At 41.2% G+C, this 17,131-nt stretch overlaps 1 protein-coding gene across 3 annotated transcripts in view; it reads left to right on the forward strand.

Moving 5' to 3' along the window:
* The window catches only part of TTC17 (tetratricopeptide repeat domain 17), a 66,296-nt gene that overhangs the window by 29,055 nt on the left and 20,110 nt on the right, over nucleotides 1–17,131 (forward strand). For all 3 annotated transcript variants that reach the window (XM_070935928.1, XM_070935945.1, XM_070935936.1), the window contains exons 15-18: nucleotides 276–500; nucleotides 1,950–2,136; nucleotides 14,229–14,399; nucleotides 16,768–17,030. In XM_070935928.1, the coding sequence (XP_070792029.1) occupies nucleotides 276–500; nucleotides 1,950–2,136; nucleotides 14,229–14,399; nucleotides 16,768–17,030 (846 nt within the window). The remainder of the gene's footprint in view (nucleotides 1–275; nucleotides 501–1,949; nucleotides 2,137–14,228; nucleotides 14,400–16,767; nucleotides 17,031–17,131) is intronic.

The following is a 17,131-nucleotide window of genomic DNA, read 5'->3' on the forward strand; positions in this document are numbered from 1 at the left end:
ATAAATGCTACTTTTAATGTAAGGAAAATCCAAAACATATTGCTTTAGTCTCACTCTGGAAAGCAAGGAAAAGGCCCATTCCTTCCAATAAATGAATTTTTTGATTGTATATGCAACTTGTTTTTGTAAGCATGACATTTTGTTAATTAATGGAAATGCTTTAGACCTATATTTGCAGCTAGATTGACAAAGGGTAAACACTGCAACTAACAGAGTGAAATTAATGGGGATGTTTCCTCTTTTTTTATTTTTTATTTTTTTTCATCGACTTTTAGGCAAGGGAACCCTTATGGCTGGTACTCAATGAGGCTAGCCTTTATTGGCGTGCACTTGGAAATGGCACCTTTGCCTTCACCTGTTTACGAAAAGCATTTAACTTGACCCCTCATGAATATCAAGATATCCCTTTAGTCAACCTCGCAAACCTTCTCATTCATTATGGCCTTCACCTAGATGCCAGCAAGCTTCTCCACAAAGCTTTAGCCATCAATGATTCTGAGGTATGTGATTTTTCTCAGCGGAGAAAAGCAAGATTTCTTGTCTCCACTTTTGCTCTTTCATAAGAGTTTCAAATGGGAATATGGAAGAACTCCTTTTATTCAAACTTTGAAAAGCAGATTTTTGTACTACAGGTAACCCTCCTAGGTACGACCGTTCATTTAGCAAATTTTCACAAGAACAAATTTATCCAGAAAGAGTATTTACGTTAGAAATTCAAAAAGAGGCCTCTGTAGCCATGTGACTTGGATTCAGTCACTGCTGCAGGGGCAGCAGTTTTTAATTCTATGACTTCCCTTTGCCATTCGGGGTTACGACATGCAATTTCCTGATGCCGGCAGAGTGTCCCCCCCCCCCCCCCGGTCATATGGCCAAACAAGAGCCGGTGATTTTGCAACCAGCACTGAGTTTGTTTTTGGTTTTTTGAGTTTAGCAGGGACAAAGTTTTTTTTTTTTTTTAAAGCGACTCAAGCCAAGAGTTCTGTAAATTCCCCACCCCACACCCCGTGCAGCTACCTGGAGACATTTGAGTTGACTAGCAGCTAGTGAGTTCTTTTTTAAAAAGCGATTGCAAGCGGAGAGCTCTAAGAGCCTGCTTGGAGGCATTTTAGTTCCTGAGCTAAAGGCAGCACCGGAAACAGCTAATGGGCGGCCGGCAACAGCAGGGAAAGCCTGTCCGTTCAACTAAGGATGGCAATGATCAATTAACAAATTGTAGGAAATAGTAAGTTAGATCTTCGTTCATTTAATGACCCGTTTGATTCAATTAACAGATTTGATTTTAAAAATTCGTAAAATTGAGTCTCGTTCATTTGATGAATTTTTTGACTTATGACCCTTATGGGCAGGCTCCATTAAGGGGTACCTTGAGGACTACTGTATTTTGTACTAGGAAATGAATGTTTGTATGACTGTTTCTTCTTATCTAATGTAAACCAGGAAAACTATGAAAAATAAACTTTAAGTACATAACATGAAAGTAGCTATTTTCTAATTTTGGCTTTTTTCCTTGTCTAGAAGGTTTCGGATTCCCTGGAAGGATTAGCATTAAAGATGGTTTATGAGCTGTAGTTAGGATCCAAGAAATATGTTTAACAACTAGATGGATAACCTCACTGTAGTACAGAGAATCTGTTTGTTTCCTTGTCATCCTATTAGTTTGCCACTCAATATTTTTAGTCTTCATTTGAAATTAAAGTTGTGTTAATATAAGAATGTATATAGCCTAAATTATTTTGTTTAAAAAAAAGAACACCCAAGAAAATAATTACTGTAAAAATTCCAGTTCTTTTTATCGTTTAGCAGTAGAAGAGTTTTTAAAAGATTGGGGGGGGGAGGGGTCCCTGAATCTCTTGGAAAAGTTAAAGCTACATAATTAGTAGATGCAAGTGAAAGTCTGGCCTTTTCTCCCATGTTTCTATATTGAGAAAAGTTTGTTTTTCTCCTTTTAGCCTCTGACTTTTTTGAGTTTAGGAAATGCCTATTTAGCTCTGAAGAATGTCAGTGGGGCTTTACAGGTTTTCAGAAATGCTCTAGATATTGCCACCAAATGTCTTGAGTGTGAAAGGAACCTGAAGCTGATCCGTTGTTTGCAGTTCTATCCATTTCTATACAACATCACATCTTCCTCCTGCAGCGGTAAGCTACTATTGAAAATATTCCCAAATTAATATCCTAACAGTGTAATGCTCAGTAACATTTTTTCCATAGTTCCTATAGTTATGTTTGGTCACTATGTTTGCCCAGTGTTTCTCAACCTTAGCAACTTTAAAATGTGTGGACTTCAATTCCCAGAATTCCCCAGATAGAATGACTGGAAGGAGAAATTCTGGGCTTTGAAATCCACTCGTCCACTTGCTAAGGTTAAGAAATACAGCATTAGGCATAGCAATAGCTCCTGCAGATTTTTTTTTTCATTTAAGTTTCATTAAGAATAATCTACTTCCAATTTCAGTATCTGTGCACATTTTCTGCTTAGATCATGCTAGATATTAACCAGACACTCTCTCCAGAACTTTGGCTCTATTTAGGACTGTTAATAATGTTTTCATTTTTATTTAAAAGATGCTAGAATTCACATAGCACTATGCAGCATTCATGTATACTCATGTAGAGGGACAAAGAGGAAAATCCAGGTTGTTTTGTTGTTGTTGTTGTTGTTGTTGTTGACTAGAAGATGTCATGTATTAAATATAGATGATATATTAAACCATGTTCTTTGGCATCTGCAATACATTTTGAAGTTTTAGCTTCCAAACCAAACAGTGAAAAACCTAAAATAAATGTGTCTCCTTGCATACTTGTTCCTTAATACTTTGCTTTATAATTTTTATGTCATGCCCTAATCCCCAAAATGCACATACACAAACACACATTTAATAAAAACAGCCATTCAAATTTGAGTGAAAGGCATTGTTATTAATTCTTTTTAAATAATATACTCGAGGCCCAGTTTATTATAAAATTACATATTTCAAGGACCTAAAACCAGATTGCAGTGTCGTTGGGAGTTGGTTGTTATATTCTTGATAAGTCCTGAATTTAAAATCTTGACTATCTAAGAATCTGGGTTTAAAACTGAAAAGTTTCAGGATTGAAGGAGCAGGACCAGAGGTGGTATTCAGCCAGTTCGGACCAGTTCAGGCGAACCGGTAGCGGAGATCATGGGTGGGCCTGCCCACCCACCCTGGCGCTATGCCGTCCTATTTAGCCATGTTTTTGAGGGCGGGTGCATGCACGGAAGGCGCGAGCAAGCAAAGCACATGCACGGAAGGGCAAGTGCATGCGCAAAAGGTGCACGAGCGAAGCAAGCGCCACACGCAGGATGAACCGGTGGTAACAATATGTGAAACCCACCTCTGAGCTGGACAAGAACTTCTTTGCATAGACAGTTGCTTATTCTTTTCCAGTTGTATATTACTTCCATTCTCCATTAAGTATCTACTTCCTTTCTTCTTATTACTTTGGACTAAAAACAGAAAATACACACAACACTACAATACATCATATGGGTATTTACAGCTTATGGTTCTTAAACCCTAATATTTCATCCATTTCCAGGTTGCTAAATGCAGATTTCCCTATTTAAAAACTGAAGTAGCAGTTTTGGCTAAAGAACTCTGCAGTTAAAATCTACATAACTATTAGGATATGTGCCTTTTTTATGCTAGATTTCTTGTATATTTTTGAAGCAATAAAATATTATTATATTTTAAACACATACTAAAACAAACCCTGGGGGGATAAGAACTATGCCATTCTTTTTTTTTTAAAGCTTGTTTTCATTTGTAAGATTCTTAACAGCAGGACCAGGTATTAAGATAAATGCTTCTAATAGGAGCATTGCCAATTCTGTACTGATTTGTTTTCATGTGGATTATACTTCTGACTTTTATTAATAATTTTGTCCTCATAAATATTCAAGAACTGTAGATTTATAACTTATAGATCAGTTTATAATTGATATATAATTGTAGATAAATAATCAAGTAGGTTTTACCTTCAGAAGCTTGTGTAATATATGTTGTTCTCCCTGTTGCTTTTCATATGCTCTGACTGCAGGGGCACTGCAGGGGCAGTACCTTTATGCTGGGGTCAGGCATCCCTTCAGTCCTATCATAATTTTGAACAGTAACTGAACGAATGGTTGTAAGTCAATTTTTGTATTCAAAAATTATCTCACACTGCAGAATAAATATGATACTTTAAAGCAAATAATGCTTAAATTTAAAGAAAATATACACAGTGAGTTTTGCCATAAAGAATATTCTGTATTATTCATAAGGCACTGAATAATTACTAAAAGTATGAAATATTAATACTACTGTTGGATAAGTGTATTTTTCCCTCTTTGTTTCATTGTGGCAGCAATATATGTCCTAGGACAGTGATGGCTAACCTTTTTGCCATCGCGTGCCAAAAGTGGGGGGAGAGCAGGGGGTCGAGCGCGCATGTGCCCACACCAATAATTCACTGTGCCCCACCCCCATGCATGCACATGTGACCCCCCTGCGGTCCTCCTGCTTTTGGCACGTGATGGCATGGTGGGCCCGGTAGGCCTGTTTTTTGCCCTCCCCAGGCTCCAGAGGCTTTCTAGGAACCTGGGGAAGGGCGAAAATGGCCTGCCCCCCCTCCCCGAGGCCAGAAATGGCCCGTTTCCTGATTTCTGGTGAGCCCAAAAGGCCCAAAAATGCATACACATGCACGCTGGAGCTGAGCTATGGCAACACTCGCGTGCCCACAGATATGGCTCTGCGTGCCACCTGTGGCACGGGTGCCATATTTTCGCCATCACGGTCCTAGGACCATAGTTAATCTAATAATGATTTCTAGTTTCCTTTTTCAGTATTTAAAATAGCATACATGATTTATTAGGATACTATATTGCTACATTCCAGATAAAATTATATTACACTGAAATGAACAGAACAAGTTAATAATTACTCTCTTACATCACATTGGTTTTAGTTGGAGTAAAGCATGACTTAAAAAATTGTAACCCGTTATAAAAAATTGTTTCATGAAATAGTAAAATAACTCATTAATTAACTTTTATTATAAATTAGTAAAGTAAATTGGCCTCTGCTTTTGTTGCTTATTTTAATGATCAGTAACCAGAATTCATTTGTATAAAGAATTTACTACCAATATTTATTTTGGAAGTCAGAAGTGAATAATTATTCCTACAGCTGATTTTTACAGAAGAATAAATTATGGTGAGAAAAAAAATAATATGAAATAAGATTTTAAAACTACAGTTTAGATTACAAAGGTTTGCCAACTTTAAGCTGTCACCATTCAGTATTTATTTTCCTCTGTCTTTTAAAGGACATTGGGTTATTTTTGAGGCATTAATTGAAATTCAGGCCACAACACTACTTATTATTCTGTTCTATATGTAGCTTTAACATAACCTGAGAAGCCTTGCAAATAGCATTTTGTAGCCTTTCTTATCTGCTGATGATGTTCATAATTTAAATTTAGAAAACCATCTTCCATGTTGGGCCTCATTTTCAGATAATGTTGAGAACATATTATAATCTCTGTCCACATCACAAAAAGAAAAATCCTCTTCTATCCAATGATGCAAGAAGAAAGATAGGTGCAACTAATTAGGTTGCCAACTTAACCATTACTAATGGTCAAAAGAATGTTTTTAAAGAGATTGTGATAGTTATCCATCCCGATGTCAGCATTCCAAATTAGGCTCTCTTCCAGTTCTGACATGAAGACATGAAGCAAAGACCAGAAGCGCTGATTTATTGCTGAGATGAACTTTTACCTAGTTTTCTGCATGCAACAGATAGGGTTTCCTGGGGAACGAGGGTGGGGGCCACATTCCTGTGAGAAGTACGTGCCGGGACGTAGAGATGGATTTGCATGATGGCCAATGGGACATCGGGCTGGAGAGCGGAAGAGAAGGGGGTTGGGAGGAGGAGCCAGTTTGGCAGCAATTAGAGTTAGGAATGTCGGCTATTTCTGTTCTTAATAAAAAGTGATTTATTAGAGACTCTGCGCTTGATAATGGAACTCAATTAAGACAGAACCGAAACCTGACAGACTGCCAAACTCCCTCAAAGCCAGGCTGGCTGAGTTTAAATCATCCCGTTCCCTCCCAGACGTATAGTCGGATTGGAGGTTATCCCCCGACACTATGGCTGTAGCGAAGCTCTCGGAGGAAAGCCTGCTTCAAGCAACGAGTGGAGGAGAAGCGGTCGTGACTCCAGCCAGTTTGGAAACTACGAAGGCTCAACTCTCCCCGCCTTCCTTCTCGGAAAAACCTCAAACAAAGAAGCCTGAATCAGATAAGTACCCGGGGACTGTGCCAAAAGCTTCAGAGGCGGAATTCCCCTTTCCCAACGTGAGAGATAAGGGAAAACCTCTAAGTGAATTGGGCAGAGCTTCCTGGCTATGGGAGTGGGAACAAGCCAGAAAACAAAGTAAGCGCCAAGAAATTCTAAGGAAGCCACTCGAAAGCCCCATAGATGAGTTGAAAGAAAAATTTGACCGTGCCACCCTTCAGGGGGAGGAACCATCCTGCAGACCCAAAGAAAAGAGAGAACCAGTCTGGGCTGTGGACCCGAGAGGACGTAGGCCAAGGCGCAGCCCTTCCCCCCTTCACAGCAGGAGGAGAAGGAGCCCAACGATGCATCCATGGGTCCCCCCCCTCCCAGAAAGCAGCAAAGCCTAGATGAGGCAGCACCTCCCTACCCCAGGATGAGAGGCGAGGCAGAAGTCTTTCAACACCGAGGGGGGCCCTACACAGCTCAGCACAGAGAGGAGAGGGTAGACAGGGAGGAGCCACCCCAGTTCAGAGGGAAGTTCGACGGTGACCCAGACAACCTCGCCCAATTTCTCGATTCAGCTGAGATATACATAGAGCGTTATGGACACCTTTTCCCTTTCCCTAGAGCCCTAGTGAATGCCATTTCGGAAGGGCTGGAGGGAGAAGCAAAGAGGTGGTCAGCATCCCTCTATAAAAACAGGGCCCCCCAGCTGCAAGATGCGGATGGGTTCTTGCAACTATTGAGAAACCGTTATGAGGAGGAGGAGGACGACCCCTATGTGGAAGATGAGCTCAGAAACCTAATGCAGAAGGGGAAGCCCATCAAAGAGCATATCCGTGAATTCAGGAGAGTCGTTGGGACACTACCTCCCCTACCCGAGCGATTGCTGGTGTACTTTTTTAGGACAAGCCTAGATAAGAGAATTTCCCAAGTGACTGCTTATCGTGACATCCCAAACCGACTCTCTGAATGGTTCCGGGTAGCGATAAAAGTCGACAGAGGGTTGCGGGCGAGCGACACGCCGAAACCACCCGAGGGAAAGGAGAGAGGTCGATCAGACCAAGGGCCACTCAACAGACGGGAACCCCCAACATCACAGCCCTCCCACAGACCAACTGCCCCACGGAGCTCACTGAAATGCTACCGATGTGGGGGGAGCGGCCACATAGCAGCAAGATGTGGAACGCCTAGACCGGGACCAGCTCCACCGCCCAAAGCACGACCGGAACGAGGGCCCAAGCGCGCCACCCACGTATCGCGGGAAAACCCCCAAAGCCCGGAGTTTTTCGCTCACCTGACCGAAACCAGAGGAACCCCAGATGAGGGAGATCAGTTCCCCGAACTCTACGACACAGAGGACGAAGGCGAAGACGACCCGATGGTGAGTGGACCTGTCCATCCTTTTCTTTTCCCCATACGCCTAACAGCCCCCAAAACAGGGGCCCAAGAGACTTTCCAAGCCCTAATAGACTCTGGTAGCACACGGTGCCTAATCAACCTACCCACAGTTCTGAAATTGGGAATCCGAGCTAAACAGCTCAAACAACCAATTCGTTTTGAGCAAGTTGATGGGTCCCTAGTGGGGGGAGCGTACGCCACACACTTGACCGAACCTGTGAGACTAGAACTAGCAGATCACTGGGAGACGATCCGCTTCATAATAGCCCCCAAGATGACAGAACCAGTCATATTGGGACTCTCGTGGTTGGACAAATGGGGTCCAATCATTTGGTGGCAAGAGGGGACCCGCAGATTGAGGATAGCAAAGGGGCCCCAACCCTTGCCGCCCCGACCAGAAGAATTCCCTCCCACGCTGAGACCCCAAAGCAGCCCCCCACCACAAAACAAAACACCACCAACACAAGGGTCCCTCCCAGAAGGTACAGTAAAGCAATTAGCAGCCGCACCCACCACCGCTTGTAATGCAGATCAGATCCCAGGGGAGTACCAAGACCTTGCCGAAGTATTCAGCGAGGCCGACTGTGACATTCTGCCCCCCCACCGCGAGACCGATTGTGCCATCGAGATTATCCCGGGAGCGAAACTACCCAAACCAAAAATGTATGCCATGACGCCCCGAGAAATGCAGGAAATGCGGCACTACATAGACAAAAACTTACAAAGGGGATTTATTGAGCCAGTAAAACCAAGAGTAGCGGCGCCGGTCATGTTTAAAGAGAAAAAGGACGGCTCCATGAGATTGGTGGTCGACTTTCGAAGTATCAACGCTGTATGCGTACAAAACTTGTACCCCCTCCCCCTCATGAAAGACATGCTAGCCCACCTAGCCAAAGGGAAGATTTTCACCAAACTAGACCTTCGAGAAGCTTATTACCGGGTACGCATAAAGGCAGGGGATGAATGGAAAACAGCGTTCAACTGCCCCCTGGGTAGTTTCCAGTTTAAAGTAATGCCCTTTGGTTTGCAAGGAGCCCCAGCAGTATTCATGCAGTTAATAAATGAAGTTTTACGTGAACACCTTTACAAAGGGGTCCTCGTCTATCTGGACGATATTCTTATCTACACGGAGACCATAGACGAACATATACCCCTCGTCCGCCAAGTACTGAAAAAACTGCTACAGGCAAACCTATATGTCAAACTGTCAAAATGCGATTTCCACCAATCACGGCTAGACTACCTGGGCTACCGAGTATCAAACGAGGGGATAGAGATGGACCCAGCCAAGGTCCAATCAGTTCTACAATGGCAACCCCCTCGCACCCGCAGACAACTGCAAAGTTTTCTAGGCTTTGCAAATTTCTACAGACAATTCATCCCCTCATTCGCGAAGATTGCCAAACCTTTGACGGACCTCCTAAAGACAGGAAGTTCAGCGATGAAACCTCGCCCGGGACAACCCTTACAGTGGGACCTGACCTGCCAACAGGCGTTCGAGACACTAAAAGGACTGTTCGCGAAAGAACCTGTCTTAAAACACCCGGATCCGGAACAGCCTTTTGTCATCCAAGCAGACGCAAGTGATGTGGCAGTAGGAGCCGTGTTACTCCAAAAGAACAACCAAGGTGATCTACAACCCTGCGCCTACACCTCCCGCAAACTCACCGATACGGAGAGGCGATGGGCTGCGTGGGAGAAGGAAGCGTTTGCAGTAAGATGGGCCTTGTTGACCTGGCGGCACCTACTAGAGGGAGGCCAGAAACCATTTGAAGTCTGGACTGATCATAAAAACCTAGAGGCCCTAAAAACCCCACGAAAACTGTCTCCCAGGCAAGTGCGGTGGGCACAATACTTCAATCGTTTCAATTTCGAGCTTAAGCACATCCCAGGAGGGAGAAATTTCCTGGCTGACGCCCTCTCCCGGATGCCCCAATACAACAGTGAGCGGGAGCAGGTAGTGAATGCCATCATCCCCTCCACCCAAGCTGCAGCCCAAGTGATCACCAGACGGCAACGACGTGACCAGCAAGGCCAACTTGCTAGCGACTTAACTGCAAAATTAAAAAATGAAATGCTGACAGACCCCTGGTATCGGGACAATCAACATCTCTTAACAAAAAGAGATGAACTAGCTTGGAGGGGGACAAAGCTCTATGTCCCACAAAGTTTACGCATCCTGATTCTCAAGAGGAGCCATGATGTTAAACCAGCAGGACACTTCGGGTTCCTAAAGACTTTGCACCTAGTACGAAGGCAGTTCTGGTGGCCACATATGAGAAAGGACATAGACAGTTATGTAAAAAGCTGCACCATTTGTGCCACAATGAAGACAAGGCCAGGGTGCCCGCCTGGATTGTTGCAACCAGTAGCTGAGCCAACAAGACCATGGGAGGAGATTGCAATGGACTTTATAGTAGACCTACCGAGGAGCAGTGGAAATACAGTGATCTGGACTGTAATAGACTTATTCTCCAAACAGGCACATTTCATTCCTTGTAGTGGACTGCCTTCAGCCCGTCAGTTATCCAAACTGTTCCTGAAGCACATTTACCGCCTACATGGAGTCCCCAGGAGAATCATTTCTGACAGAGGGGTCCAGTTCACAGCAAAGTTCTGGAGGGAGTTTCTACGATCCATAGGTTCATCCCAAGGGCTCAGCTCAGCTTTTCACCCGAGCACCAATGGGGGGGCAGAAAGACTGAACGCTATGATAGAACAGTATTTAAGATGCTACGTCGACTACCAGCAGTCCAATTGGGCAGACCTCCTATCTTTTGCGGAGGTTGCATATAATAATGCTGTCCACAGCAGCACGGGGCTAACCCCGTTCAAAATAGTGAGTGGCATGGATTTTGTTCCCATGCCAGAATACCCGAGGGAGCCCCCTTCCTCAGTCAGTTTGACCGACTGGATGGCAATGTTGAGACAAACTTGGGAAAATGTTAAGAGGGCGCTGGCAAAAGCGGCTCAATCCTATAAGGACCAAGCAGACAAGCACCGAACTCCCCAAAGACCATTTCAGCTGGGAGAGAAAGTTTACCTCTCCACCATGTACTTGAGACTTAGACTCCCGAGCAGGAAATTGGGCCCAAAATTTATAGGACCATTTCCTATAATAAAAATAATTAACCCCGTTACAGTGCAATTGCAGTTGCCACGGCTTTTGGGGAAAATTCACCCCGTTTTTCACAGTAGCCTTCTAAAGCCTGTAGTGGGGTCTACTTTAAGGCCAACGCCACGTGAACCCCCTGGACCCCTGGTTGTTGGGGGCCAAACGCACTACGAAGTGCAGCGGATTCTTGATTCAAGATGGCACAGGGGGCGCCTTCAGTACTTAATTAAATGGAAGGGTTACCCATTGTCAGAGGCTTCCTGGGTGAAGAGTGCAAACATCCAAGCTGATCGCCTTATAGCAAAATTCCATGCAGACCACCCGGGAAAGCCGGGAGGGGGGGTGCACAGCCAGGGACGGGCTGATGGGACTAATCTTTTTGTGTTTTCCCTATGGGATAGGTGATGTCGCAGAAGTGAAGGGAGAGGGGCCGGATGTCAGCATTCCAAATTAGGCTCTCTTCCAGTTCTGACATGAAGACATGAAGCAAAGACCAGAAGCGCTGATTTATTGCTGAGATGAACTTTTACCTAGTTTTCTGCATGCAACAGATAGGGTTTCCTGGGGAACGAGGGTGGGGGCCACATTCCTGTGAGAAGTACGTGCCGGGACGTAGAGATGGATTTGCATGATGGCCAATGGGACATTGGGCTGGAGAGCGGAAGAGGAGGGGGTTGGGAGGAGGAGCCAGTTTGGCAGCAATTAGAGTTAGGAATGTCGGCTATTTCTGTTCTTAATAAAAAGTGATTTATTAGAGACTCTGCGCTTGATAATGGAACTCAATTAAGACAGAACCGAAACCTGACACCCAATACAGTCTTAGAGGAGCAGAGAAAAAGTTTGTGGTCATATGCCTCATTTGTGCCATATTGTGTCTAATTTTCTTTTCATGATTTATTTATGATACAGCTTAAATTACATTTATGAAATATAAAAGTGTAATGTCTAGGAATAGCCCTTATGCAATGATTAGATGTTGAGTTTTTATGTATGTTCCTGCTATTGCTTTGATATAATTCAAAAGAAATATTTCATAACTAAAAAATAATAAAAAGTATCAGGAGACGTGCAATTGCTCTGCTAAAATTGTGGATAAAACTAAATTGGAGAGGAATGCAAGAGTAAAGTAGAGGAAAAAGAAGTCCCACCATGCAGGCAGAAGACCAGTAAAGTTGTGGGGCACACTTTAAATATCTGCTGAAAACATTGTGAATCAGTGTTTATTAGTGCGCCTGCTTACTGGCATAAATCTGGCAATTTCTGTGGAATAGAGAAGAGCTGAGCTTGGCTTATAAAACAAATTGAAATGGAAGATTTATCTATTACGCTATCAAATACTCTTAAGCCCAAATTCTAAGATTTATAAAATAACAAAATCCATGTAAGGAAGGATTTTCAATAACTTCACTGATGGAGTATTTGTGGCATAAAGCATTGTATTTTGTAGCTTCCTTTGGACTACCTTTGATTTCCTAGTTAGCCTGGATCAACTGTTGGCTGTTTATTAGTTGAAGACTGAACTAACTATCAGAGATTTATTACAGTTTTCAAAGTGATAGTTTGTACAGGTTGTCAGCCAGTGCATCTCAAGTGCATTCTTTTTACTGGTGTCATTCACTCATTCTTATTGTAAACTCTCAAGTGTCTATTAACAAAACCCCACAAGAATTAATCTAGATTTAGTTCAAATATGCTATGTTTTGACATTATCTTGTTTTACGTGAAAAACACTTGTACACTTTTGCAACGATGTTGATATATGCAGCTCATCTAATTTGTTTCATATAAGATGCTTTCCTATCTCTACATTTTATTCCTGGTGTTACATTTTTACAAAACTCCTATGATTTGCTAAGCATTCTACTAAGCTACAATAATTCCTGTGGTCTCTTTACAATGTAATGTACATTCTACACAAGAAAAAGAAAGAACAGATTATTCCGTGAACTTACTGCTTCATAGGAAGAGTCTGCTTGTTTAATGTGATTGTGAGATGCTGCAAATGTCGTAAATGCATGCCTTGGTCACAAAGTTATTTTTCCACCCCTGCTATAACTGGAAGCAGTTGTTGTATGAGGTAGTCAGTAGGCAAAGATTTTAGCAGGCAGAGCTGGAATTGGGGGGGGGGGGGAGAGGAGGTATTTGTTATTAGTTTAATTTGCTTTGATATGTAAAAGAAGACATATAGCACTTAGACTTATATACTGCTTCATAGTGCTTTACAGTCCTCTAAGCAGTTTACAGAGTTAGCATAATGCCCCCAACAATCTGGGTCCTTATTTTACTGATCTCAGAAGGATTGAAGGCTGAGTCAACCTGGAGCCAGTGACAATTAAACTGCTGACAGTCGGCAGAATTAGTCTGCAATACTGCATTCTAACCACTGCACCACCATGACTCTCGTGTCTTTTTAACTGCTTATCTGCCAAGAAATGGCAGAAAATCATACCTCTAGGTCATGATTTCCATCCAAAATTAGGCAGCATGATTTATACAGGTACAAAAAATAAAAAGTTTATTGCCAAATCTCTCTGCAATTTCTAGAATCTCTAGTAACTGCCAAAAAAGATAAGATTTGGCAGCTACATGTAGCTATGGGTTGTTTATCCCCATTGTCATAGAAAGCTGCCAGTGCCTGTGCTACATCCTACTAGTATTCTTTCCCATAAACAGGTTCATACGAGCCTCACATGCAATGCCTCTTGAAGTAAGTGCTTTAAAGTGCTGTCAGATGGGCAGGAGAGACATATGATGGGTCTTGTCTCTCAAGATATTGTATATATTCTGATGGGACCCAGTATAGTCTTTTCTGCCACAGCATCTTTAAAAGATTGTCATTATCCTCCATTGTGCATAAAAATGATTATACCATATTCCTTAATTAAACTTTTGCATAAACTAGCATCAGATGCTCTTTTTCTATAACTAAATGGAGGCAAAGATATTAAACAGCATATTAAAGTGGAATTTTAATTTAGTGTATAAATCATAGATTTTGTTTTAGTTTTTGTTTTTCATAATGTATTATCTAATTTATATGGTATCTCAAGTTTTTCAACACTTTACGTTTTTCCAGAGATGGGTACACCATCTTCCTGAAATGCTATTTGACTTGTAATGGAGTTCAGCCATGAATATTAAGGAGGAAGGGAGAAATATTTGCCTTTTCCCTGTAAGATTTCCTGGGTACACTGTGGTATCATGTCAATACCATGGGAAGCTGTCATTGTGTTCTTAGCATGACAAAGATGTTAAACCACCAAGGAATCTATCCAAACACTGTTGCAGGTTGACATCCATTAATCTCACAGCATTGTATTCTTCCCTTTAGGCCTTTTACTTCTGTATATCAATAATACAAGAGATTAGCAAGTGGTTTGCCCTGAGGGAATCATGTCTACAGTCTGTCTTTTTCTGTGCATATCTCACAGGTTACTGTCATGAGAAGAGTCAAGATGACAACCATGCTAAGCAGAAGTATTTTAACCCACAGGAATCTGATATCATATTAATAGAAGAAACTCTTAAAACGGCTGCTGAAGATGATGTGACAGATCAGGTTCATGGTTCAGCAGGGGATTCATCCTCTTTGACTTTAGAAAGTAAGTAAATACTCAGAATCAATATAACATTTAGGAAAAGGTAGCTATGTCTGACAGTAGAGTTTTAGTGACTTAAAAATACATCAAATGCATTTAATATTTGTACAGTTAGTGCTCGTAAGAAATCCTGCTATACTTTCTGCTTATAAAATAACTTGATCAGGTGATCCAGATCCTAAAAGGTTCATTTAAATTTAAATTCACAGAGACCTAGACCATTGACTATTTGTCAGAGTAACTCTGTAACACCTATACATAGTTTTGGTCAAAATTGGATTGCATACTAGGATGAATAGGAACAGTACAAACATTTTTCAAATTGTACTGAATTATTTTCATTTTTTATCATTAAAACATTTGCATATCGTAGGTCAAACCTACGATATGCAAGTGTCTCATCTAAAACAGAGACTGCAAGGGGATTCTGTGGTGGCAGAGCAGTAAGATGCATGTTATTCTGTACTTTAAAAAAGGGTTATGTACAGGACAATCTTGAGTTTTGCAATATATAATTAGTAGATTATATAGTGCATTGGAGCACAGATGTAAGATCATAAAACAGCTGTCTCTCTTCCCAGGATAGCATATTTTGAAGCACTTTTTGGAGATTGAATCTAAAGCACTGCATAGCCGTGCTCATCAAGAAAATAGTTACTGATTTGGAATATATTATATTTTAGCTGGTTTTAACTAAAGCCAAGGAGTTATACAGGCAACTGAGTAATATTTAGTTTTATGATGAAATCAAACAGGTATTTCTGAATTAATGTTTTTAACTGAAAAGTAGCGGCAGTAGAGGAACTGATAAATGAACAAGGCACATTATTTTAGCACAATCATTTCTTGACTACAGAACGCAAAAACTGCCTACGCCATTCCCGTCCCCATTAGCCAACCAAGACAAATGAGCAAGGTGCACTTTCTGCAACTGCCAGCTCACACTGAGCCATTCACACTGCCCTTAATGTTGTCTTTGGCCTCAGTGAAGATGGCAGGTCCATACAAATCCTTTCCCTTTTATGCCAGCAGGAAATCTACTGTGAACAATTCTGGTGTGTAATCCCCTTCACTTTAAAGGGAATGTTCAACTGAAATGTTCTAGTTTCTGGAATTACTGTGCTCTTCAAATAATGGAAACATACTGTATTTCATTAAATTTCAAAAGAGAAGTGTATTGCTGCTTCAGATATATTTTTGTCTTTTGGGTGATTTCAGTGTGGATATATTTTAGGAAATCCCTGCACAGGAGAGCAAGATCTTGAAAAGCAATTGAATACATTTTAATAAACTTTACCTTCTGACCTCTTCAGATGGTATGTTGATAAAAGTTATCTCTCTTTCATATACACATGCATACACACTCACACTTGTCCAGGTTAGCATCCAATAAATTGGTGACAATATATCAGAAATGTTGAATATAAAAACATACTCAGGAGAACAGTATTATGCAAAGTGCTTCAAAACAAGTTTTGAGAATTGGAAAGAGATTGTTTTTAACAGTCCAGGAAAATAAATAATTTTCACTCATGTGAATTTTAGATCTTTCTTATGTCACATGTTTTCTAGGCATGGCCACAGGCAATATTTGTTTAGATTATATCTTTGTATTTTTTAAAAAATAAACAATATAGTAAGGATTCTGAACATTCTCTGAGGATGTAATTGGTTCTAAACAAAAGCAGGGAGGAATAGCTTGATAAGATAATGTTCTGTAGAGCTTTGAGTGAATGAGTGAGTGATACCAAATCAGTGTCAACTCCTAGTGATCACATAGATTTTCTCCATGATTACCTGTCACTAACCTGGTCCTTCAGTTTTTCCAACAGTATATCGTAAATCACACTATAACTGATTCCATCCACTTTGTTGCTGATAATCCTCTTCTTTTCCTTCCCCCTTTCCCAACAATAGAACTTTCTCCAGAGAGTTAGAACTTCTTATAATGTGTCATTTTTGTTTGAGCGAGAACTCTGGGTTGATCTGTTTGTTTTCTTGACAGTCCATAGCATTTTCAGTCTTCTCCAATGTCAAAATTTAAAAGCATCAATATTGTTTCTATCTTGTTTCTTCATAGTCCACTGCAACCTTCAGTACACATACATTCATCACTATAAAATAAACTATTTTGTGTTTTGCCTTTTTATTGAAATAATATTTATTTAGTAGACTAATAATGAGCTTTTCAGGATAAGAAAAACCCTTTACAATGCAAATGGCTTTGCAAATTGAAGCTTTGATTAAGAGTGTAACATGCTTTCCTACTGATCATCTGGTTTTGAAGTGGCAGAATTTAGCATAGCACTTGAACATAAAATAACTTTTGAACAAAACTTTTGAATATATTTTGTTGATTCTGCTGTCATAGGTACTGTTATTGCAGAAAACAATGACTCAGAAGAAATAGAAAACTTGGGAGATGCTCAAATGTCTGAGGAGATGCTAGCATTAGTGGATGAGTTTGAAAACTCTTGGCCCCTTGAAGCTTTTGAAGGGGCACTGGAAGTAAAAGGCCATAGGATGGACTTGCAAGGGATCCGTGTCCTCAAGAAAGGTTCTCAAGATGGACTTGCCAGCTCCTGTTTGGGAGATTGTGGAGAGGATGATGGTGATGATGGTGAAACTGAATGGGTAAGGACTCTTAATATCTGGCTAAAGGAATACAATGTACACTATTATAATCTTAAAAGAGAATATTTATAAAATGGCATACCATTGGTATGTGTCACCAG

Source organism: Pituophis catenifer, unplaced genomic scaffold (genome assembly GCF_029215685.1).
Source record: "Pituophis catenifer annectens isolate HBS135680 unplaced genomic scaffold, rPitCat1.0.hap2 SCAF_1, whole genome shotgun sequence".
NCBI classification, from domain to species: Eukaryota; Metazoa; Chordata; class Lepidosauria; order Squamata; family Colubridae; genus Pituophis; species Pituophis catenifer.